Below are 25,590 nucleotides of genomic sequence, written 5' to 3' on the forward strand. Positions count from 1 at the left end.
TCCTGCTGTTTTAGTTCCTCTCCTGCTGTTTGGGGTTGAGGTGTCAGGTAGCCGCTGGACAATGACAACACATCAGCACGGAAAACTAACCTGACATGTTTTAGATTATGGGGGGATTCTACCCAAACAGAGGAAGATGAGAACATTATGCAGATGATTTTCTGCAGTGGATTGCAACTAGTGTCCTGCCTTAGGAGTCAAGAGGAGAGATGGTGAATAATTAAAAGCTGCTGTCAGCGTCCTCAAGTTCTCAATGAACGCTGTAAAGTCGTTGACATTCCTGCCTCTCCTCTTCTGGCTGCATCCAAATCCTCATGGCCAGAGCTGTTTAATGCTAGGATACAGAAGTTTCACTTTCTTTTTTTATGTTGGGGTTTCCTCCCAAGCACCCAATGACAGGAAAAACAAACAAAAAAAAAAAACACTTGAAACTTTAACACTTATCTCTTCACTGTTTCTGGGAGCAGACTGTGGTTTTCTGTTGGTGTTCTTCTGCACATGTGGGGATGTTTAGAACCGCAAGCAGTCCACAAATATAGGCAAGTTATTTGAGCAACCTCACAAAAAAAAAAAAAAGAATTATGTAGCCATCTTTTAATTGTACCACAATAACAAAAAAAAATACTAAAGTTTAACTTCAACACTGAATATACGTTTCATTTATTGGACCTTTTAATTTAGTTCAGAAATACTTGATAACATTTGGAGTAAAGTGAAATCCCACAGTGGGGTTCCACAGGAATCTGTACTCGGTACCCTGCTTTTTAGACAACATGATTCTTTCAGGTGAAGCCACACGTTTAATTCACATTGTCTTTAATGATGAATAAAGCATCTTTTTTGTTAGATTTTATACTTTGCACATGTGTTTTGTTTTGGCACTTTTTAACCTCCAAATGGAAGCTAATCTCTTCATCTTCAGTGAGCTCTGTTGAACATTGGTGGGGGATGAAACTGAATGGAACCGAATGGGAACTGTTCTCAGGACTGAACCTGGCTAGAGGTGGAACAAGTCCTTTGCTTCCTTCCTCATATAAACTCCAGTTGTAGATCTTGCTTTCTCATGTTTCATAGATTTTGCTGTGTGGGAATGTGACGTGTTCCTGTTCTTTTCTCAGCAAGCTTCTTAGAAATGGTTTATGAGAGACTAACCACTAGTCAGCAATTAGAGAAACCTTCCAGTCAAAAAGGTTTTATAATTGGGTTTTAATCAGATAACTTGTACCTTCAATACAATTTGCAGTTCAGGTAAATAGATGTTTTCTTTGCACTGTAATTTGAAGTTATGGTTAGATTTCCACATCTCTGTCATTTAGAAATGTCATATTTACAGAAACATGTTCATCTGGGAAATACTGGTAAAAACATGACTTTTTAATAATGTCAGCTCCTCATGTCACCCATTCTGTTATAGAAATAAAATCAGTCCTCACTTTGTACAAAGCAGCCTTTGTTCCCTGATTGACTCACCAGACGGATCATTTCACTCATCCAGAGTCTATTCTAGCATTTTGTAAACTGTAGTTCAGCCCAGATGAGGGTGAGACCCCTCAGTTATCCAGCATCTCTTCCAGATGTTCATAATTCTTTCTTCCAGCCAAACATGACAGTCTTTGTTCAGATGTTTGTAATATCAACGATTAGCAATAGTCTTCAGATCAGCAGTTATTGTTTCACTTAAATACAGAGAACTGATCCAAAGATTGATTATTGTTCTTTTAGCAAGACACGACTGGCATGTCTAAAATTTCGCCGTCAATGAGCACTACTCTCCAGGGTGCAGGAGTCGTCTTTTCTCAACAGCCAGATTACAAAGATTTCGTTTCCTGTGGCGTCCTGCTCAGGTTCCTTCTCCGACGCCTTTGGTCTCATCTTATTCATCACAGAAAAATGTCCTCCATTCTCGCTGACAGCTGAAAAACAGCAGACAGAGGTTCACTTATACAGCACTTAATGTTGGTGACGTATAAAGTAGCAGCAATCCATAAGAAAGAAAAAAAATGTTAAAAGACGGAGAAAATTGCTTCAGATCGGTAAAATCCTTAAACAGACCAGAGGAATCGTCTAAATAAAACCAAGAGCAACCAAATGCCTTCAGGCCTCCCCTGGATAGTGACCAGAATCTGCTACTTGAACCAAGTATTAAAAAATGTGTTTTTAGTTTCAGAACATCACTGAACACAAAGAGCTGGAGAATGTAAGAAGAGTTTAGCTTGAAACTACAGAAAAATTTCCATATATGATGATGATGAGGATTTTTTCGTCAGTTCTGGCTGGAAGCCTGTCTCTCTGTGGCTGAATGATAAAGTGAAAAAAATTGGACTATCAATATTTACTGGTGACTCAGAAAATCTGGACACATTGTTTTTCATTTATCTAATTTTCCTTCCAAAGGCAGCCGCTAGGCTTTGTGATTGGTGGCCTGGAAAAAACAAAAGTAATCTAGGGCCAAACACTCTTTGGCCCTAGATTACTCTTGTAAGAAAACTTGGTTTGAGGTGAAGATCCTGGATCTTCCAGCAAGATAATGACCCAAAGCACAGTTCCAAAAGCACGCAGGCATGGATGAAAGGGGAAAAATGGACTGTTTAAAAATGGCCAGCAATGAGTCCTGATCTCAATCCAACTAAAAATCTTTGGGTAGAACTGAAATCTGCCATTGGAGAAAGGAACCCTGCAAATGTACAAGAGCTTGAGCAGATTGCAAAAGAAGAGTTGCCACCTGAGAAATGCAAGAAGCTTATAGATAAATATAAGAAACGTTTGGAGGCTCTCATTGCTGCCAAGGGCTGCGCAACCAAATATTACGGAGGGGTGTCAATATTGGTGCTCATGCTGGTTTTCTGTTTTGACCTTTGGCATTAAAATATTTGTGTTGAAATGGTAACTGTCTTTGTTCAATTATTTTAGACCTTAAATTGAAAGATGTTCCTGATATAACTTTTGAACATTTCCATTGAATTCTGAAGATATTCACTCAGCTATGCAAAATATGAAGGGGTGCCAATAATGGTGAGCAGGACTGTAATTTCCATGTAATGCCATGGTAATCCAGACCTAAACTGAAAGAAAATGTTAACTAAAATGTTGAAATATTCAAAGGAAACATAGAAAATGTTTTAATGACAATTCAAGGAAACATTTACATTATATATATATATTTATATTTTTGTTTTTTGCTGCAGTAGTGGCTAATTTTTCAGACAGTAGGCTGACAGGGAATGGGGTATGAAAAAGGGCGAGAGACATGCGGCAAAGGAACACAGGCTGGATTCGAAACTTGGTTCAGTCGCGTCGAGGACTAAGGCCTCCACACATGGGTCGTGCGCACAAACCACTGCACCACCTATACGCCCACATTTACATCATATTTAAAATATAACGGGAGGGAAACATACAAAGATCTATGAGCCTTTTCATTTGGGTCTTTATTCAAAAATAAACTATGCAATAAAATATTTTCTTTTGATATAATTTAGGAACTCCTTTTGGTAGAAATTAAAGAATTTTTAGCATCACCTCTTGTGAGCTGGAGGAAATAAAACCTTATTAGTTAGATTGAATGTTTTTTTTAAACTTGGCAGAGGATGATCAGCCCCATATAATTTATTAAGTAGCGAGAGCAGGAGGAGCCATACTGCTGAGAGCAAACCATCAGAGTGGAGCATAAAGCACAGACCTAGAGCTACATGCATGCAAAGAATCATTTCTGCGCGATAACAAATAGAAGATCAGAGCAGTTTGTCAGAGTTGAGCTTGCAGAGTAGGTTTTCTGTCGACCCCTGGAACATTTTGGATTATTTTCACCCTACCGCTGCTGCAACAACCCATCTGTGATCATGCAGAACGTGCAGTGCTGCACGCCAGGTGGGCTGTGACTAAACAGGACGCAGCAGCAGGACTGGTAATGCTTAGCAGATTACAGCACAATGATGCATTTTAAATGTCTGACTGAACACCTGCTAATTTTTATTTCTTGTTGACTAAAAATCACACCCATAACACTCAAGTTTTCTTTAGCAAAGATCCATGTTTAGCTCATAAGTTTTAGCTAACATCATAAAAAAAAAAATCAACGAAATAAATTTGTCCTCCTCATTGTTGACGAAAACAGCACTGGTGGCTACCAAACATATTTTTCAGTCTCCGTCTCATTACATCTATACATCTTCTACCCAGTTGCCAATGGCAACCATAAAATAACATTCATAAGGTAGGTAATATAAATTCCCAATGACATTCATATCTTTTGGATTGGCCATTTACGGTTAAAGGAAGGCGTGCACAGGGCAAACCATTAGGTAGAGCCTTAGCGCAAACGTTAAGCAGCTGTTACTTATAAAGTCAAGTTGTGTGCTGGTTAGCATGAGCATGTTGGGTTTTTTAAATTTGAAATTGTGAAATTTCAGAATTTGAAATAAATCTGAGAATTGATTTTTGGAAATGATGTCTACACTTTTATTAGAGATTAAACACAATGTTTTATTAAAAAGACCCTTGAAGAGCTCATTCAGGGTCAGACTGCAACACCCTATTAACTCAATCTCTGCTGCTGTTCGATTCTTTGCTTTCCCAACAGGCCCAATATGTGTTTACAGAGATCCTACCTGTAATTCATGCTCTTCATGGTGGTTATTGTCCTATTAAAAGAAACATATATGTGGGAGGACTGTTGAGTGTAGATCCTTCCCTTTTGTTTCCTGAAAAGTCTGCCTTCTTAATGACTTCCAGGATTTCTTCCTTGGCCCTTGCTCTCTGTTTTTCCATCTGTCTCTACTGACTACTCTAATAAATTCTGGGATAAGAATTAATTTGGGCAAGGGTCAACATTGTATACAGAAAGCTGCTGATACTGGATTGTGTTCACAAGCATTCAGCTAACCTACGAACCTAATATCCAAACCTGATGAGCTCCCACTCCTACTCGGTCCGATCTGTACGATTTTTTATTTGTTGCACTTTTTGGGACGATTTTGCAGTCTTGCAAGAATTTTTCAGTAGGACCGACTTTCAGCCTGGCCGTGTGTCCTGCGTCGAGTAGTGTACAGGGGGGTAATGACAGTGTGAGAACAAACATCGTGAGCCGTGAACTTTTAAAACCCTGTGGTTTGGTCGTACAGTATGAGCAGTAGATGCGTACAACAATTGAAAAAATTGTACAGTGTATGCCCGGCTTCAGGAAATATGTCGCAGGGAAATCTCAAAGTGCTGATTTTGGTGCAAAAAGAAGTTAAGAAAGTTCTGGTCAAACCTGTCTAACGGTGGTTCTGGAGTGACCCAAGGGCGCTGAGTGGAAATCAGAGCCTGTGTCCTGTCCATCTTGATAGTTTGTTTGGGTTTTCCTCAGAGAGTCTGGCTTGTGTCTCTGCTTGCGTCTGTGCTCTTCATGGAAGAAGAGTGGAGACACTCCCAACTGATGAGCAGAAATCAAGTAAAAATCCTTAGAGATGCTGCTAAATACAGACGCTGAATAGCTATATTTAAAGTGACCCCACCTACCTGTTGGTAAAATGTTCTCCCTTGCATAGACATAGAGGTGAGGGTGACTTTGTCTCCACTGTCTCTGATCAGTTTGACGATGTCCTCATGTTCCAGGGTCTCCACAGGTTCTCCGTTAACAGCAAGTAACAGTTCACCATCCTCCATACCTGCATCCTCTGCTGCACTCCCTGCATCCACCTCCCTCAACACATGAGCTGGATCCCCACACATTAGGAAGAAAAACAGTGAGGTAGTAAGATAGTGGGGCAGTTTAACATTTCGATTCAGGTGTTGCAGGACACCAACCCTTGAGAATTGAAATTTGAGGACAGTTTTAGAACATGAATGATTAACAATGAGTTCAGTCAGCCACCTTCTGAAACCAGCCTCCACTTTAAATGCAATTGTGTCAAACCATTATGTAGAACTACTGATACAGACAGCTGTTTATCATCTACATAGAACATGAACTCAAAGGGTCCAAAGTGGCTAACTGCTCTGAGTTTGCCATTAATACATCCATATTAATGTTCAAAGACACAATTGGATAGATTAGAATAGAGCAATATCTCAAGAGCTTTTAAAGAAAGGCCAAAGTTAAACCATTTCAGTTTTATTTTCAGCTAGACGGCATCCATGAAAAGGATCCCAGCACATTTGGAAGAAAACGAACCAACAATTACATACAGTTGTTGGTTGGTGGATTTCTCAGCATGAAGTGTTTGATCGCTGAAACAATGATGTAAACAAACTAGTGTCCATTTTGTCTTTACAACAAGACACAGTGGCCGTTTCTCAATTCTCATGAATGTGAGTACGGACTCATGTCCTCGCCAAGTATGTTCCTGTGAGAAGAACCCAGGAAAGTCTGGACTCTGGGAGAACGGGAGCATGCATCGTAAATATGGGTCAATTAGAACAGAAGCGTACTGATGACATCACCACACGCTCAGCTCATCTGGAGCTGCATTATACCTCCAGTTAACAGTCTCTAGATAATAATAAATTATTACTTTTTTCATTTAGTAGGGAAATAACAATGAACACAGTGAGATAAAAACAAATCAAATTAACATTTTGCTAATTAAAACAAAAACCTGCCATCAGAGCCAGCGGTACTTCACACATGGCTATGCCGAGAGAGGGCTGCTGTAGACGGGTTAACATCAGCTCTGGCTGCGGTTAGACTCAGAGGAGCGCTGGTTGTCGCGATCCTCTCAAAATCAAATTTTTTTTTAAATTACGTATTAAATCTGTAAATGGGCCATATAGTGATGCTTAAACGTATAATGTTCATGCTTCAAATGATCTTAAAACATACTTTTATTGAAAAATGGCAAAAGAAAAGAGAACTTTTAACTTAATACTCTGAGCTCTGTGTGGCGCTCCATTGAAAGCTGCTGCTGCTGCAGTGCATGCTGGGACAGCTGTCCATCTCAACAACAGACAAGTCTGCACTGATGCATGCTGGGTAAAGAGGGAGGGGTGAGAACAACATCCGGGGACTTTGTCCGTTCTCGGTCTGCTGTTCTTGCAAATTGGAACAATATTAGGGCTGAGGCTGACGACGTTTCACGAGTACACGAGAACATGAGAACACACAAGCACACATATTGAGAAATGGCCAGTATTTCTGTTTTGTTCAATTATAAGCCAAGATGACCAAGATGGCGTCAAGCTCATGGACGGCGAAAATGTAAAATAGAACCTCTCTGTCTGTGTTAATGCCATTACCACTGTGGTAATGGATACAAGGGACTTTCATCTTCTACCTGCTGTGTTTCAATTCAAATTTATAGTTTATTCATATAGCGCCAATTCACAACATGTTATCTCAAGGCACTTCATAGATACAATTCAACCTGATAGTACAGTCAGGTTGGTTCAAAGTATTTAATCTAATGAAAACCAGTCGATGCCATTGACTCGCATGCTTGTAGTGACAGTGGAGAGGAAAAACTCCCTTTTAACAGGAAGAAACCTCCAGCAGAACCAGGCATAAACAGGTGTGAAAGTATTTTCATTGCAATCCTTTAATTGTTTGTGTTTCTGTACATGTCATGATTAATGGACTTATGGAGGGGAGACCCTTTTTCCAACTTTGTGTTACTCACCGGTCTTTTTTGGTGCTTCCACCCTCTCTTGTCTTAGCAAGAAACCATATCCATTAGGTCTTTTCAGCAAATGCATATTCTTAGCAGAGTAGGGAAGGTTGAAGCTTTCTGCGAGCACAGGAAGGATGGGCATCTTTCTCCTGAGATAAGAGGACTCACTGGTACCGTCGATAACTAGCACTGTCACCGAGTTCCCACTCTTCCTCACCTGAGAACCACAAACACTGCACACACTTAGAAGACTTGTAGTCCACAAATGAACCATGTTATATAACCCTGAGGGCAGTATGCACCTACAGTTTTGTTCAGAGTGGTGTTTGTCAGTGTTGACACAGACACACCGTTGATCCAAATCAGTATGTCTCCAAAGCGAACTCCCGCTTTCTCGGCTGGACCATCAGTTACAGTGCTCAGCATGTATCGACCCCTCTGACCTGATGGCACAACTTTACTGTTGTTATTTTGATGAAACTGGATGATACATCTGCTCTGTTTTGAACTGTAGGTAACATTACTCTGGGAGGGTCATTTTTCAAAACAGGAAATTGCTACTTAATGATTTAAGACAGTATTCTAGAAAGAATACTGTCTTTTTAAAATAGTAACTACTGGAGACAAAAATAAAGAAGAAGAGGGACATTAAAGAAAAGGCATGACACATTTAGGCTACGTTCACACTGCAGCTTGAAGTGCTCCAAGTCCAATTTTTTTTGTCCACATGGGACCAGTATCGGATCTTTTCATGACAGTCTTAAAAACACAGATCTGATCTTTTCCAATGTGACTCAGGCCTCTTGTCTATGTGGTCCTGAATCTAATATGAATTGGATCTTTTAAAACGCGACCTGTGTCTGAACGTCATTAATACTCAACAAAGGTCACTATCCTGTGTCATGCTATGCAAAAGCAGGAAGAAGATCAACAACCATGGCGGATGATAAAGCTCAAAGCAGCCTTTATTTTCAATCATCTTTAAGGTTGGGAAAGAACGAAAGATTGCAGGATGTGCAAAAGCACTAAAATTCATGTTTGCAATGTCACTGCATCTGCGTAGTGTGTCCTGCATGCGCAGTAGCACATGAGCATTAATGGCTGGGGTGTGAACGTAGCCTCAAATCAACCATAAAGGGAATGAAGGACTACAACATGGATGCAACATATTATGGATTTAATAAAATAAACACGAATGACATAAGGAAGAACTCATGACAAACAAGTAACGGCAACAAAAATAAAAACAGGAAGTGACAGGTTGCATGGAAACTTTACAACAAGACACAGTGTATACCAGGGCTGTCAACTCTCACCCATTTGGCGTGAGACTTATGAATCTTGATGTCTTCACACGCTCGCACTCCATATTCCATATTTTTCATGCTAAAAAATGACGGAAATTAAAACTCAATTCCATTCCATGTACTTTTATATAAAAATATTCACAAATAGTGCTATTAATGTACACACAAAATTGAAAATAAATGACACAGATATCGAAAGATTAAGTGATGTAAAATTTCTTGGGGTAACAATACAAATTAAGTTAAGTTGGAAACCACATATTGATTATATCAGATGAAAGTTACCTAAAACATTGGCAGCATTATATAAAATTAAAGGTCTTTTAAATTGTTCATTAGTTTTGCTGTATCTGTACTGTATTGAAGTGTGGAGAAACACCTATAAAACTAATTTAAACCCATTTTTCATAGTTTAAAAGAGAGCAATTCAAATTGACAATAAAGAAGATTATAAGAGAGCATACAAACCAACTTTTTGTACATTTAAAAACATTACAATTTAAAGATTTGGTCTACTTTAAGACCGCTCAATTTATGTACAAAGTAAAAAATAATTAGTTGTACATATTCAGGGTCTGTTTTTGATCAGGGACAGTGCTTTTATGATGGAGGGAATAAAATGTTCAGAAAACCAAAAGCAAGAACTAATATAAAAAACAACATTGTATTTCTTTTGTTGGGGTTGATGTATGGAACAAATTAGACCAGGAGCTAAAAGATAATACAACATTAACAAGGTTTAAAAAATATTTAAGAATAATAAAATAAAAAATTATGAAGCATGTGACAAACAATTAAGAGCAGTAAGATATTGGGTATGTTACCTTTTTTTTTTTTCCGTAAAATTTTATTATTGTAGAATATTTTTTCCTTAAATCATAACTTGGAATGTATTATAAATGGTGGCCATCTTTTTTTTTTCTTTTTTCAGACTGTTTTAATTTATGTTATATGGACATATACTGTCTTTTATTATATACTTGTATATCTGAAATAAATAAATTTGACAAATTTGACATTGAATTTGTTTAAAAACATAATTTCTATCATATTTTCCAAAATTAGATTTTCAGAGAAGTGCTGTCTTGTGTCATAAGTTTTTATAGAATCTACAAGGGCTGAAACAATTAATCGGATTAATCGTGATTAATCAATTATTGAAACAATTATATTTAATATTAGGTAATCAATTGTTACTTGAAGTATAAAGGCTCTAAATCATGCCTTTAGCTGACAGAGCAATTATACCAGAATTCTAAAACAAATATGTAAACATTTTGCATTTAAAATAAAAGTTTTTTATCTATCAATATGCTCTATTCAGAACTCCTGAAGTGGAAAAGTGTTAGCTTCATCAGGTTTAATTTAGTATAAAATCTTCTTTAAGCTTCTGCTCTTCTTTGGCCACCGATTATTAATTGATTAATCAAAAAAAAATTGACAGATTAATCTATTTGATAAATAAATGTTAGTTGCAGCCGTTGAATCTACAGCCTCGTAGAAGTTTTGAAGTGTTTAGCTGTTTTGTCAATTTAAAAAAAAAACAACAACTAATAAGATACTGAGTTAAGATTTTTAATCCGTAGTCTTTTACCTAATATTCATACACAGTGTAGTTTGCGAGGGATTTGATTGCGCTGGTTCCTGTATTAGTGTCAGTAATCCAATAATAACCTATTAGTTCCCCATTGTTTATTTTACTTGAACTGCATAGACTAATTAATAAAGTTGTGAAATTCTTAGTTTACAGTATATTTAACATGCAATTATTTTAGCAGGGCCCATTCTTATTTACTTCAATTCTCTGAAAAATCACCAGAGTATAATAAATAATGTATATTGTATGGAAAATTTTCTGCATAATTACAGATCACTTTCTGTTATTCAGTAAAATTTATTGTCCTAATAAAATTCCACATTTCCCACTTTGTTTCAGGTAAATCCTCTGAAAACCATTCCTCACAGCCTTTCAATCCGATCCTGACAAGGGTTTCCTTTCCAAACTATTTCATAAACTCACTCCAAGGTTTGATGAAAATTTTGGCAGCCCTGGTATACCATCAGCAGAAACACAACAAGTAATATATGGAAGGACAGAAGAGAAGCGATACAGATGGTACAGCCTTCCATCCCAACATCTACTGACATTCAGACTTGTTGCCTTAGAAAAACACCAGAGGATTAACTAAGAATAACCGATAAATGTAAGGTACCTGTTATTGGTATGATAGTCATCCCCAGGCCATGTTCTGGATGTTTGACGATGTGACACAGTCTGGGGCGAGTCCACCCGTCTCCTTTGGAGGCTCTGGCGAGCTGTTGGAGGTCTACATCCATGAGCACTGCCTGGAAGGCCACCGCAGGATTCAGCAAAGGAAAGAATACCGTAAGATCATCCTCACTCTATAGTGATAATAACCCTCTCACCAAGCTTTTTCTGCTCTCTTATTTATTTAAGGAAATGACCAGACAGCAAAGATCAATGGATGGATCATCATTTATACCTAAAATGAATATGTTTGCGGTGATTTAATGAATTTAGCTTTAATCAGTAAAAAAAATCAAAACAATATTTTTCGTAGAGATCACAGAGTCTGGGACGCGCCATTTTTGCCCAAATATAGTATCACCTCACTGGACTATGAACTCCACCTCATTGGTCAAAAGGTCACAGAAGCGCATCATACTTCCTGTGGAGAATGAGGAGAGCCCACCTGCCCCCACCCATCCTCACCACCTTCTCCAGAAGCACCATAGAGAGCGTTCTGACCAGCTGTCTCACTGTGTGGTGTGGAGGCTGCAGCGCCTCAGACTGGAAGAAGGTGAGAATAGCAGAGAGGATCATGGGGGCTCCTCTTTTCCCAGTTAAAGACATTTCATCCCAGCGCTGCGTGTCATTATCATCAATGACCCTCATCCCCCCACCATGGACTGTTCTTCCTGCTGCCCTCAGGTAAGAGGCTTCCGCTGCAGGTCCAGCAGATTTTGCACCAGCTTTTTCCCCACTGCCATCAGCAGCTGAACTGTTGAAAAAACTAAATCAACTCACAGACTCTGCATCACACTGATAACACCAAACCACAAAGAACTTAATGTCGTGATTGCGGCCCTGATAGCTCACCTAATTGTTCATTTCACTCACCTGCCTTGTCCTCTCCGGTTACCAATTCATTTTATCCACCAGCTCCTGCTGCTTTATATATGGCTCAGCCCAGCAATCGGGGTTAGAGGATTCATGATATTTTTTTCAGTTGTTTGAGTTTTTTCCATATGTAGCTCATGTTTTCGTTCTCGGAGGCCAGTGGTTAGAGAGGGTTGTTACTGTTGTCTTATTGTTTCCTGATTGTGTCCTGGATCTTCTCCACTGAGCGAGCCCTGTTTCTGTTTTGGCTCAGTAGAGGGAGCTAGTTTAAAGTTCTGCAGTTTTGATAATAATAATGATTTTTCATAATAATTGAGAAATTTACCTCTGCATTTAAAGCTACAGTGTGTAATAATTACAGGGATATACAGTCAGAAATGTAATATATTATACATAACTATGTTATTTATCATCATCTACGAGCTCAGCCTCTTAACCTTAATATTTGCGTTGCCTTAGAATTCGTTATTTATAATTACATAGGAGCGGGTCTCGCAGCCATGGAGGCAGACATCTTTGCGCTACGGCAGCGCAGAGCCAACAAACTAGCGATTGCGAGATCGCCAAAACGTCACAAAGATGTAGAAAAAATAACGGGTATATTTATTATCTTAAGTCTACATGAAATCTATACCCTACACAGACTAATGAAATACTATCTGTAAAATTATCTATGTAAACAAACCTCATCACTTGAGAAGGTAGGTTATGCGGACGTCGTGGAAGACATTTTGTCCCGTAACGCTCGCCGTACTGTTGGGGGGAGAAGCGGTGGGGGGGAGATGTTCATGTTGCTGCAGTCTGACCGCTAGATGTTGCTAAAAGTTACACACTGTAGCTTTAACCCATCCCCTTGGGGAGCAGTGGGCTGCCATTGTGCGGCGCCGGGGAGCAGTGTGGGGTTAAGGGTCTTGCTCAGGAACCCAGAGTGCAGAGTGTGGGGATCAAACCGGGTACCTGCAACCTTGTGCACTGCTCTAACCACTAAGCCATCACTCCCCTGGTGTCATGTAAGGTTCTGCCTCTCAGCTGCTGAGCCTGCCTGTCTCCATCTGAGCGTGTCTTCCCAAGCTCTCTGTTGGACTCATGGAGTCATGAACCTGCCTGAACGCTCTGTGGATTCCTGGAGCCCTGGATCTGTCTGTTCCTGTTTTGATCCGAACCCCTGGCTGGGTTGCGGACTCCTGGATCTCAGAACCATCCTGTTCTGAGCTGTTTTCCTGACCTGGCTCGGACTCTTAACTGTTCACAGGGGCTGCTGCATCGGGAAAAACAGGGCGGCTCCCGCCGCATCTCGTCATTGGTCCATTGGCTGGTTTTAGTCTCACTCTGAGAGGATGGACTGAACTGTTAAACCAGGTAAGTGACTGACATGGATAATCATCTTCCGCCAGATTATCCTGGTCACTTACCTGCGTTTCTCCTAAACCAGTGTGCCAGTGATGGGTGGTGCCCCGCCTCCCCCCCACAGTCTATGCAGATCCACAGTTCGCTTCTGTTCTCTTTTATTTTCATTAAACATTTTCAACTTTCCCACTGTGTCTCGCCTGAATTCTGGATCCTACATTCTGAGCGCATTACACTCAACTCAAAAAAAATAAAATTCTTTCTAATGCATATTTGCCACATATATACTTTTCTTGAAATGCTCTGAGCTTCCATATCAATGCGTTTTGCACCATGTTTTTTCTCCCACACTGTTTACATTCTATCACTTCTGCACTTTATTGAATGGAAATGTTCATTGCTAAGCTCCTGCTCATTTACTGTCTGAAAGCTGTACAAAACACCATTTCGTTTGTATACACTGTGTACACAAAATGACAATAAAGGTTTTCGAAGTTTATTCCCATTAAGTAAAACGTTTTAAAATTGAACATTTCAGGAGTCTTTGCAGTTTATCTTCATCATGCATACCTGCTCATACTCTTCTTTCCTTAGCACCAGAAGAAACAAGTGTAAGCCGCAGGACTGGATCTTTCTCACCACCTGTAAGTAATTAGATGGATAATGGAAAAAGCACCAAAAAATATGAAGATTAAACATGCAAATACATTTAAAGTCATCTGACGAAGATTTGTGACAACGTGAGGAGTTTTTCTCTTATCAGAAAATGTATAAATGTATTGATAAGGTATCTGCTTCACCTTCTTTCTCACCTACAGCCTCTACACATGACAGCACAGCTTTGCTGAGATCAGGGCCTGCTGGCCCAGTAAAATGGCTCAAGACCAGAGCAGCTAGCTGGGCCTTGTGAAGCTGAGCTTTAATTCTTCAAAAATTGATGTTCTGAACTCAATTAATATGAAACTAAGAAACCTAAAAGGTTAAAGACCTTCAAGTCATAATAATTTCTTTTTTTTGTACTTTCATTTGTATTTCATGGATAAAGTAGAAGAGTCAAAGTGCATCAGATGCATGTCACTCTCCAATTTGTGAAGGGAGGGAGATTTGCCAGTTTTGCCTTTTATGAATATTTATTAAAACTGTAGCTTTCTTTAGTGTTGTGTTTTGGACTGAGAAGGCAGGCCTGGGGACAAAAGCATGATTTGTTTTGTTTTTTTACCAATCTGACTGTATGATATGATTAAACTGTCTTTGTAGAGTGCCCTGACATTACATGTGTTGTAAATTGGTGCTATATAAATAAGATGAATTGAAATAAAATGTTTAAATCACATTCCTGCTCCAACATGAGCCTCTGGATAAAGAAAGAATGTGGGGCCTTATAAATAGATTTTTTTGTATATTTGGTGGCACCCAATCCCACCCCCTTGTGACTTCAATGAATCTCAATTTTTATATGTGGTTCTGGGAAACTTCTAAACAAAACAAGTTTTGCAAGAAAATGATTAAAGCTATAGAATTTTTACTATTTTTTTATTCTAATCAATATATTTCAAATGTATTAAATTTTGTGCTTATTTATTTTCATTTAGCAGTTATATAACAAAGGAAAGGTTTTACAAAAAAAATTAACAATTAACATTTAAGACTATTCTCAACTTTTCTCCTGTCTTTTTATGTTGATCGACCCTTTTCCTTCAGCATAACCTGTCTTAACAGTAGTGCTCACATCTCCAGCATAGGTTGAAGTTAAGGATTTTTACCACTTGCCCTTCAGGCAAGTGACTTTCACATTTAATTTGCCCAGAAACAATTTTTACTTGCCCAGTATAATGTTTGATAAATATAGTTCCTAATATTCATTTTTGTGTATATAACAATGAAACATGTTTGTTAAATGTTTTTTGTAATTCAGTATTTTTTAAGTTTACAGGTTCCTGGTGTGTATATGCATGCGTCAGATAATGCAGGCATCCCCAACCTCGGTTCTCGAGGCCCACTGTGCTGCAGGTTTTAGAGGTTTCCTTGCTCCAGCACAGCTGATTTTAATTGAAAGCTGATTAAGACTTTTGGTCTACTGCAATCATTATAATCAGCTGTGCTAAAGCAGGGAAACCTCTAAAACCTGCAGGACAGGGGGCCTCGAGGACTGAGGTTGGGGATGCCTGAGATAATGAACTCAAGCCTACATTACCGTGTTAACATGCTTTTCAATCCTCCCTGCACATTCTTTTCAAACTAAACTTTGCTTTAAACTGTTGTGTGTTTGGAAAATATAAATTGTAATGTTAAAAATCTAAAAAAAAATTGACAGGTTAAAAACTTAAGATAAATCACAAGACAGAAGTCAATGTCCTCTAATGTTGCCCGGAGGGCAAATGCAATGAAATTTGTACTCTCCCAACAATAAAAACTACTTGCCCCGGGAGATTGCGCGATGGTTAACATCGAGCCCTGTCCAGAGTCATCAAACCCAGGTTGAGTTGAGGAGTCAATTACCAGCTTTCAAGTAACACTAAATCCTATTTTCCAGGATGCCATCAAGAGGATCCTTAATTAAATTTCCTTCATTTTTTTGGGACAAGTCAGCAGGCAAAACAGTGAGCAGAGACCTTTATGTTGCCATTTTCTGAAGCAAATTCTGACCTTTTAAAACATTTATTTTAGTTTTAATAGATCAGCATCAGCTGATATCAAAACTATCAGCTAGTTTGAAATGGTTTTGGACACTTACCTTTAAAAAGTCCATATTGCCGACATATGTCTCATTGACCTCCAGCAGTCGCTCTCCCCCCCTGAGACCACTACGCTGGGCAGGACTCCAGGGTTCTACATCTCCGATTACGATGCCATGCTTGTTCTGTTCCATGTGTAGCTGAAAGCCAAAGCTCTGACCCTCCACACGCTTTAGCTGACATAGGTGGGGCGCCATGCACACATCAGGTTCTGGACATGATGGATAAATAATTAACACTGATCTAGCAACAATATAATAATATATCAGAAAACAATATGAAAAACTCACCGAAATCATCAGTGATGATCAGAGCAGGATTATCAATACCTTCCTTTGGGTTGAAGGTAAAGCTAAAGGATAGAGAGATTTGCTCAGGATGACCATGTTTAGAGGGGAATCGGTTTATATGGAATTTATATTTAACAAAGTCTAAACACAATTCTTAGGGATCATATGAGGCAGGAGACCAATGTTTCGCACATGTTTGTCTAATGTTTCGCACATTCTGAGAGCACAAGATGATCTCTGCATCACATGAAATATAATCCAACATAACGTGTAAATCAATAAGTCTAATAATATTTACTCTGTATCATTTTGAATCTAGCATTTGTTTTATTATAATTTTACGACTTAAAACCAATAATGAAAATACAAGAAAAAAAAGAACTGGAACTAAAATACACAGACCAAACCCCCCCACCCATTCTGTTTTGTGTATAGTAGCTTAGTTTAGTTGAATGTCGCTAGTTTTTAGTCGTTTTTAACTGAAATATGTTTGACTTGCAGTTGAATGTTGTTAATAAACTCTTACATTTTGAATAGAATTTGTGGTGAATTTATTTCATATATGTGCAAAGTTTTCTGCTATGATAAACGTCACAACAGTGTTTAATGGCATAATGCATCCATCTGCAGTTTGTCTACTGTTTCCAACCCAATACCATATTTGGACACTGTCTTGCCCTCTGCCAAAATAAAACAGATTTAAAAAATAATCTAAAATGAGCAAATCAACTTAACAAAATAAAATGTTTAGATTTAATTAATTCAATGCCAGACATTAAAACTTTTAAATGTGTTTTAATAAACATCTCTCTCTCTCTTCAAAAACTGTTATTTAATAGTTGCATTTGAAATGAGACTGATAAATTTAGTCCTTTTGAATATTTAATCCTTAATATTTGTCATCCAAATTGCAATACACCAAAATTAACCCTGTTGTTTAGTTATCATCCATAAGAATGTTTGTTTTTAGATCAATCCCTAATTTGATTTTGTGCTGAATACAAAGAAGTTTGTTGTAGTAGAGTGGTAGTCTAAATTAAGCCTGCCATCTTAGACTCAATTAACTTTGCTAGGACAAACCTGCCCATGTTTGCTTACACACTTTGGACCTTGTGCTGATACACTGCGTTGGCACTGATTGTTAACAAATGGCAATGATTTCTCATAACCCTGTGTAGTTTAATAAGCTCTAACATTTCAGTTTCAGTCTTACTAGTGGTTTCTAGAATGTCTAAAAGATGGACGACAGAACTTTCAGGCGCTGTGGATGAAGCAGCCTGTTACATCGGCTGCATATTCTTGGAATGTTTTTCTATAAGTGAATAATAACAAGAAGGGACCAAAGGAGAAGGAAACAAACATGAGAGGGCAACATAGAGCAACACAAGAACTAAATAACTCAGCACTGGTAGAACTACAATACACAGAACACAAAGAAACTAAAAATAAATCGAACGGAGGGCAGAACGGAGAGCTGGGTCCCTGGCAGCGCAGAGCAGGACAGAGAAAGACTGAACAAACTGGTAAAAAAGGCCGTTTCTGTCCTAGGCTGCGCTCTGGACTCAGTGGATGAAATAGCTGAGAGGAGGCTGCTGTCCAAGCTTCCATCCATCATGGAAAACACCTTCCATCCTCTGCACCAGACTGTAGAGGAGCTGAGCAGCTCCTTTAGTGAATTCATCCCTGCTGCCACTAGATTCTACAATGTGACACTGCAAGGACAATAACTTGTGGAATGTATAATGTGCAATTACTATTTAATACCCAGGGCAATAAAAAGCTGACAAACAGCGCAAAACCAGTACAAAAAAAAAAAAAACAAAAAAAAAACCAACGAAATAACCATGTAAAAAAACCCTACAAGAAAACCCTACCAAAAAAAAACAAAAAAAAAGAGAAAACGGTCAAACACTGAAGCAACGTAAAAAATCAAAAGAACACATGCACCCCTGTCGCACCTTCGCACCCTCTTCTTCACCATTTGACCAGATGAAACGAAGTAAATCACTACATTGCGACATCAAGAAAACAAAAAAATCAATCAACCAACCAATCAATCAATCAATAAATCAATCAATCAATCCGTTGCCAGGCTCCTCTCCTTTCTGATAAAGCTAATAGTTATAGTATCTCAAGTAATCCTGAGTTAAATAGTTATGCTGCTATAGGCTTAGGCTGCTGGAAGACAGAGGGGGCATTTTCCCTCACTCTACTAGTCTACTTATATATTCTGTAGTTTCTACTTTGCTTCTGTTCAGCTGTGACACCGTTCTGAAGAGAGTAACTTCATGTTTAATTTCTGTAGATGATAAACTTCATCCCTTCTTTCAATGGTTGCCCCCATACGTATCTCTCTCAGACAAAACAATTGGCTGAACTTTTACTTTGACTGACTGGAAGGGCTTTCTTTTATCTCATAGACTTTGGTTTACTGTTTAGCTCCTAGATTTAAATGAACCCATAACAAGAGCTACTACTACTGCAACTAACAGAAAATACTCATGGATCTGTGGTTCTGGATTCATTTTCTTGGTCTTTGCAATGTTTGCTCAAACTCCTCAAATCAGAATATGTCTATTTGGAGCTAAAAAGTGACTGGCTTATCCTTCTTCCATGCCTGTGCTGGAATATTGTCACATTTTAGACTTTCTTGCATCTCATAAATCTCTTCTCTCACTGTTTATTGTAACATGTTAAGATTTATAACCCATTCAATAGTTTTCTTACTTTGGTAAATTGTACCCAAGAGTTGGGTGGAGATCCTTGGTCACATCTTTATCACATTTTTATTTGTTAGGCCATACTTGGACTCTGTCTTGATATTTAAGTCAGAGGTCAATAAAGTAAAAGTAAATTTGTGACTTTAATTTTTGATATAGCATACAGTTAAATTGGCAAAGGATATCCTAAGCTATTTCTGTAGTTATCTGACTTGGTTTCATGATGGACTCAGACATGAACCTTCAGAGGCATATAAAGCCAGTTACTAAGTCAGCCTTTTATCACCTGAGTAACATTTCCAAAATTAAAGGACTAATGTCCAAGCAGGATCTAGAAAAATTCTAGCATTTATGTTTAATAGAATGAAGCAGAATGATGAAATGAGAGTCCCTATGTCCTCCAGAAGTCTAAACCTATAGCAGCACTAGCAGACTGTTTAGCCTCTTGGGTCAAAAACGGAATAACCCAACAGAAAGTTGCAGTGTTGTGGAAGATATCCTGCCTTGGTTTGGTAGCAAAGAAAGCTCAGCAATCTTTAATGAAAATCATCTCATGTTTAAGGTGAACAAAACAAAGCGAAGAAAAACATAAAAAGGTCAAAAGTTATTACCATCATGGGAAAAGAAGTGGAAGTGGTGGAAGAGTAATACATATCTTATTCCGTAAAAATTCAAAAAATCCACTGGACTTGGTTTTCAAGATTTGAAGACGTTTCGCCACCTCTCCAGGAAGCTTTCTCAATTCAAATACATATCTTAGCACTTGACTGGACAAAACATTAGAGACGCGACAGTGAATCCCTCTACAGGACGGGACGGAGCAGGCTTTACTTTGTGCTTCTTCCCTGCATGGTTGCTCCTCTACTTTCAGCTCTCTCTAAATAAACTTACAATCTTGAAAAAAGCTTGACAAAAACACGCTTCATACTCTGTCACCGACTGTGGGGTGAATGCATTAGCCCCTCACAGCAGACAGTGGGGGCACCACTTGAGGGGTGAAATTTCACCAACAAAAAATAAACAGAAGAATAAAAAGAGATGTAAAAATAGATAAAATACAGGACACACCGGGACCCTTGTGCAAACACTAAAGGCATTACCAATAAAACACACTTGGTCTAAACCTCAGCCTGGGATCTTTCTGCATGATGCATGTTCTCCACGTGCATGTCTAAGTTCTCTCTGGGTACTCTCGTATTTTCCCAAAGCAATAAAAAATAACAGGTTGACTGTGATGGACCCTGTGATGGACGGGCAACCTTTCCAGAGTTTACCTCGCCTTTTACTCAAAGACTGCTGGAGATCAGCACCAGCCCTCTGGGACCCTCATGGATGGATTAGAAAGAAACAATCATCATTCCTAGGAAAAGGTGAACTCTTTAACCCAAAAGAATGACTGCAACATATATTTAAATTGAGATTTAACCGCTACTGGGGTAATTAGGTAGCAGCAGATTGTTTCTTAACCCTTTAAAATCAAGTGTTTGATATTCAATGCATGAGTTTTAAGCCTCCTGCATAATCATTGTGATATTTTTATTCCTGAAAACAGACACAATCAGACTCATGTAGTGAACAGAGAATCTATAAAATATTGTACATAAATTCCTAGTGTATCACAAATGATGTAAATAAATGATATAATTTAAATTACAAAAAAATGCATGTTTTTTTTTGTTGTTGTCAGAAAATTCAACGAAAACTTTAATTTGAAAAAATGATAATAGATATAATAGAAAGAAAAATGCAGACCTACCCGTGGACTGTCCACTCCATTCTGCTGTCCTGTAGGGTAACAGTGAACCAAACATTAAAAGACACATTTTCCCAGCAATATTTTCTGCAGCTATGCTTATTATAGGAGCCAGTTAAAGGGAAGGAGCTACATCCCATGTCCAGAATGTCAGTCCAAGTAGCTATCAGCACAGAGTGGAGGCTACTCTGGGTGCTGTTAGAAAACAGAAAAGTATTTACCGTAGGCCCTCTGGATTCTAGTTGTTGTTCTATATTGATTCTGTTCTAAGAAGACCCAAGAATCTAAAATATAATATAATTCTACATGTTTATGTAGAATTACTATGGAGAACTATAGACACATCTCTCTTCTTCCAAAAAATTCAACAATTACTGAGAAAAAAAACATGATTTGGAAAAACAGAAAAATAGAAAATAGAAAAATAAAACAATATGGTTTTAGGAAAAATCTACCATTATACAGGTAAAAGCCAGTAAATTAGAATATTTTGAAAAACTTGATTTATTTCAGCAATTGCATTCAAAAGGTGTAACTTGTACATTATATTTATTCATTGCACACAGACTGATGCATTCAAATGTTTATTTCATCTAATTTTGATGATTTGAAGTGGCAACAAATGAAAATCCAAAATTCTGTGTGTCACAAAATCAGAATATTGTGTAACGGATACATTTTGAAGACACCTGGTGCCACAAACTAATCAGCTGATTAACTCAAAACACCTGCAAAGGGCTTTAAATGGTCTCTCAGTCCAGTTCTGAAGCCGACACAAACATGGCGAAGACTTCAGATTTGACTGCTGTCCAAAAGGCGACCATCGACACATTGCACAAGGAGGGAAAGACACAAAAGGTTATTGCTGAAGAGGCTGGCTGTTCTCAGAGCTCTGTGTCCAAACACATTAATAGAGAGGCAAAGGGAAAGAAAAACTGTGGTCAGAAAAAGTGTACAAGCGATGGGGATCACCGCGCCCTAGTCAAGATTGTGAAAAAGAAAACCATTCAAAAATGTGGGGGAGAATTACAAGGAGTGGACAGCTGCTGGAGTCAGTGCTTCAAGATCCACCACCAAGAGACGCTTGAAAGACATGGGCTTCAACTGCCGCATACCTCGTGTCAAGCCACTGTTGACCAAGAAACAGCGCGAAAAGCGTCTCACCTGGGCTAAGGAAAAAAAGAGCTGGACTGCTGCTGAGTGGTCCAAAGTCATGTTTTCTGACCAAAGCAAATTTAGCATTTCCTTTGGAAATCGAGGTCCCAGAGTCTGGATGAAGACAGGAGAGGCACAGGATCCACGTTGCCTGAAGTCTAGTGTAAAGTTTCCACCATCAGTGACGGTTTGGGGTGCCATGTCATCTGCTGGTGTCGGTCCACTCTGTTTCCTGAGATCCAGGGTCAACGCAGCCGTCTACCAGCAAGTTTTAGAGCACTTCATGCTTCCTGCTGCTGACCTGCTCTATGGAGATGGAGATTTCAGGTTCCAACAGGACTTGGCGCCTGCACACAGCGCAAAATCTACCCGTGCCTGGTTTACGGACCATGGTATTTCTGTTCTAAATTGGCCAGCCAACTTCCCTGACCTTAGCCCCATAGACAATCTGTGGGGTATTGTGAAAAGGAAGATGCAGAATGCCAGACCCAAAAACGCAGAAGAGCTGAAGGCCACTATCAGAGCAACCTGGGCTCTCATAACACCTGAGCAGGGCCAGAAACTCATCGACTCCATGCCACGCCGCATTAATGCAGTAATTGAGGCAAAAGGAGCTCCAACCAAGTATTGAGTATTGTACATGCTCATATTTTTCATTTTCATACTTTTTATTTGGCCAACATTTCTAAAAAAATCCCTTTTTTGTATTAGCGGAATTTTGGATTTTCATTTGTTGCCACTTCAAATCATCAAAATTAAATGAAATAAACATTTGAATGCATCAGTCTGTGTGCAATGTATAAATATAATGTACAAGTTACACCTTTTGAATGCAATTACTGAAATAAATCAAGCTTTTCAAAATATTCTAATTTACTGGCTTTTACCTGTATATATTTATCCACTGCCCTGGATAAAGATACACGCTATTGTAAGATAGCTTCTCTAAAAAATATAGGTGTCTGAAATTGTAGCTTTATTGAGGTGATGGAGGAATTTAAATACCTGGACAACAAACCCGACTGGAGATGCAACTATGAAGCCGTCTATAAAAAAGGGCAGAGCGGACTGGAGCTATGAAGCTAAGGTCCTTCAGTGTTTGAAGTAAGATGTGGCAGATCTTCTATCAGTCTCTCATCTCTTCCTCTGATCTCTTCTTCCATCATCTGCTGGGGTAATAGCATCAGAACAAATACGTTTAAAAAGCCAGACACTACACAAGATCCATCCTGCCAACACCTAGAACAACTTGTTAAAAAGCCAAGGGTTTATTTCCGAAATAAATTTTATTTGGCATTAATGTTTTTTTTTTAAAATAATTTTCATTTGAATTTTTGCAACATACATAGATATATACATACAAGCCCCTTTTAGCCTGCTGTTCTTCACTTACAATATACTTAAAACAACTTTGAAAGTATAAGCATTGGTTTAAACTTACGAGTAAAGCAGGTTAAAAGATTAAACATGACTAAAAAACAAACATAGATATAGTTGGTAATAATAATCATAATAATAAGCAGTGCAAACGGAGATAAATGAGTGAAATAAAAATCATAAATGAAAATATATAAATAAAGATAAGGAAGGAGTGTGACATATATAAAAACAAAACTTAATATTGTATTTTTGAATTGAACTGAATTGAATGAGAAGATTAAGTTTATTTCTTTAGTGCCAATTCATGACACAAGTCATCTCAAGTCACTTCACAGACACAGTTCAACCAGATTATTCTGTCCAAAGGAGGAAACAGAACCGCTGATTTAACTTTGCATCTTTGCTAACAGTTCTTTTCAACACATTTTACTGTAACCATTGATCAGTGGTTCTGTTTTTGTGTTTTTCCATCCTTTCAGGCTCTAAGCAAACATCTTTTTGGTGCATTTTGGTCTTTGCTTGGTCAGAGCAAAGATCTGCTTCTTTCTAGAGCCAAAGGAGACCAACAGGCCTTTCATTTAATCCTAGCGCTGCATGCTCAGAGCCCGAAACATCATCAATGACCCCTCACCCCCCACCATGTTTCCCTGCTGCCCTCTGGGAAGAAGCTTTGAAGTATTCAATGCAGGTTCTGTAACGGCTTCTTCCCCACCACCATCAGACAGTTGAAAAAGCTCCAAATCATGTCACAGACCCTGCATCAAACTAACCATAGAGAAAAAATCTGACGTTTTCTTCACCATTTTTTTTCTCCCACAATTTCTACATTTGATCACTGCTGCACTTGTAGCACTGCTGCACAGCTGTACAAAATTAATTTTTATTTTGTATAAAAATGACAATAAATGTTGTCTAAGTTGATTTGGAACACATGAACACTGTGAACTTGACTGCTTGAGGTCAGCCCTGGAAGACCATCTGCTGATTGATAAGTTACTGCTCAGTATAGAATGAGTTTGGGGTCAGTAGGGCTCTCTCACAACAAGCTGATTTGATAAATCAAAGTAAACAAAAACATTCATCAATGTCCTTTATTTTAAATGTCTCTCTTTACTCAGCACAGTTTGAAGATGTAGAAGTGAGCCGTATAAACAGAAAAATTTCATTGAACATATGATTTTTCTTTTACAAGCTTTAATCTGTTATATGGAAAAGCCTCTAAAAACAGGGTAATTTAGTTTGGATCAGTTTAAATTTTAGGAAGAATCTCCTAGAAACTACACAGTAAAGCTAGTAGACTTCATGTCACCATCTAAGTGCTGCTTTGGTCCATAGAACTGGATCCGTAGCTGAAAACTGCTCCTCAGAGCCTCAGTTTGACAACAAAACAAAGCTGCTTCTGCCAGCTGACCGTGTTCAGCAGCACCAAAAACCTTTATGCAATGATTTGTTAATAGCTTATCAAAGATTCATTTAAAGAAATACCAGACGATGACTGGCTATGCTGTGGAAGGTTGCTGAAGTAGGAAAAAGGAGAAGGAGGAATAAAAAAAGAGAGAAATGCCTACCTTCAGAAGATGACATGGAGATCTCTGTGCTTTCAGCAGCTCATAAAGAGGAACCGTGAAGGGACAAAGTTCACAGCGACACTTTAGCTCAATCAGCAGGTGAGATAGTAACTCATTTCTTCATAAGCCTCTAGTTAAACATTTACATCTTCTTAGGAATGATTTAAAACTCAGTTTGGCACCTAATGGTAAAACTAAGTGATCCGGCTTCACATAGTCAACTGTTATGGTTCTGATTCCTGCTGGGAGGTTCTGAGGAGTTCTGAGGACTGAAGGAGAGGTTCTGGTGAGAATACAATGCTGGTCTGGACACTTTTAAGGCTAGACAGGCATTGTGTTCATGTTAAAGAATCTTACCTGAAGATGTGTTACCTGACAGCATTACAGAGGACATGTGGAAATATTTGGAGGACAACAATATATTATTTATAACTATTATTATTATTATTATACTGCCTTGTTGTTCAGGAAAAGCATGGAATTTAGTGAAAGAACAAACTGGAACCTCAGAGACGGAAGATGATCCATGACTTCCCCCCAAAGTGAAGACTAATCGACAAAAGTTCAAACGTATATATATGTGTATATATATATATATATATATATA

At 38.4% G+C, this 25,590-nt stretch overlaps 1 protein-coding gene across 3 annotated transcripts; it reads right to left on the reverse strand.

Moving 5' to 3' along the window:
* Nucleotides 1–1,352: 1,352 nt before the first annotated feature.
* Nucleotides 1,353–25,023, reverse strand: LOC107102440 (Na(+)/H(+) exchange regulatory cofactor NHE-RF3-like). 3 transcript variants are annotated; one of them, XM_015401758.1, is made up of 12 exons: nt 24,984–25,023; nt 23,041–23,201; nt 20,884–20,912; nt 16,408–16,469; nt 16,117–16,328; nt 13,953–14,024; nt 11,107–11,239; nt 7,893–8,029; nt 7,596–7,803; nt 5,500–5,696; nt 5,252–5,413; nt 1,353–1,913 (listed from the first exon to the last, which is right to left on the reverse strand). In XM_015401758.1, the coding sequence occupies exons 3-12, from the start codon at nt 20,901–20,903 to the stop codon at nt 1,881–1,883; spliced, it is 1,236 nt and encodes a 411-aa protein (XP_015257244.1). In that variant the 5' UTR covers nt 20,904–20,912; nt 23,041–23,201; nt 24,984–25,023; the 3' UTR covers nt 1,353–1,880. The 3 variants fall into 3 exon arrangements, with proteins under 3 accessions (XP_015257244.1, XP_015257243.1, XP_015257245.1); XM_015401757.1 differs by having other exon boundaries at nt 23,041–23,204; nt 24,984–25,017; XM_015401759.1 differs by lacking the exons at nt 7,596–7,803; nt 7,893–8,029 and having other exon boundaries at nt 23,041–23,204; nt 24,984–25,017.
* Nucleotides 25,024–25,590: the final 567 nt, after the last annotated feature.

The sequence above is a fragment of the Cyprinodon variegatus genome, unplaced genomic scaffold, assembly GCF_000732505.1.
Source record: "Cyprinodon variegatus isolate N-32 unplaced genomic scaffold, C_variegatus-1.0 Scaffold1256, whole genome shotgun sequence".
Classification (NCBI taxonomy): domain Eukaryota; kingdom Metazoa; phylum Chordata; class Actinopteri; order Cyprinodontiformes; family Cyprinodontidae; genus Cyprinodon; species Cyprinodon variegatus.

What these genes read in the sequence shown, in the direction of transcription:
- LOC107102440 (XM_015401758.1), bottom strand. Translation starts at nt 20,903, where the DNA reads ATGGAGTGGACAGTCCACGG. An exon ending in ATGGAGTGGACAGTCCACGG is followed by an intron (nt 16,470 to 20,883) that starts GTAGGTCTGCAT and finishes TCTATCCTTTAG; the next exon opens with CTTTACCTTCAACCCAAAGG. An exon ending in GGAAGCACCAAAAAAGACCG is followed by an intron (nt 5,697 to 7,595) that starts GTGAGTAACACA and finishes GTGGGGATCCAG; the next exon opens with CTCATGTGTTGAGGGAGGTG.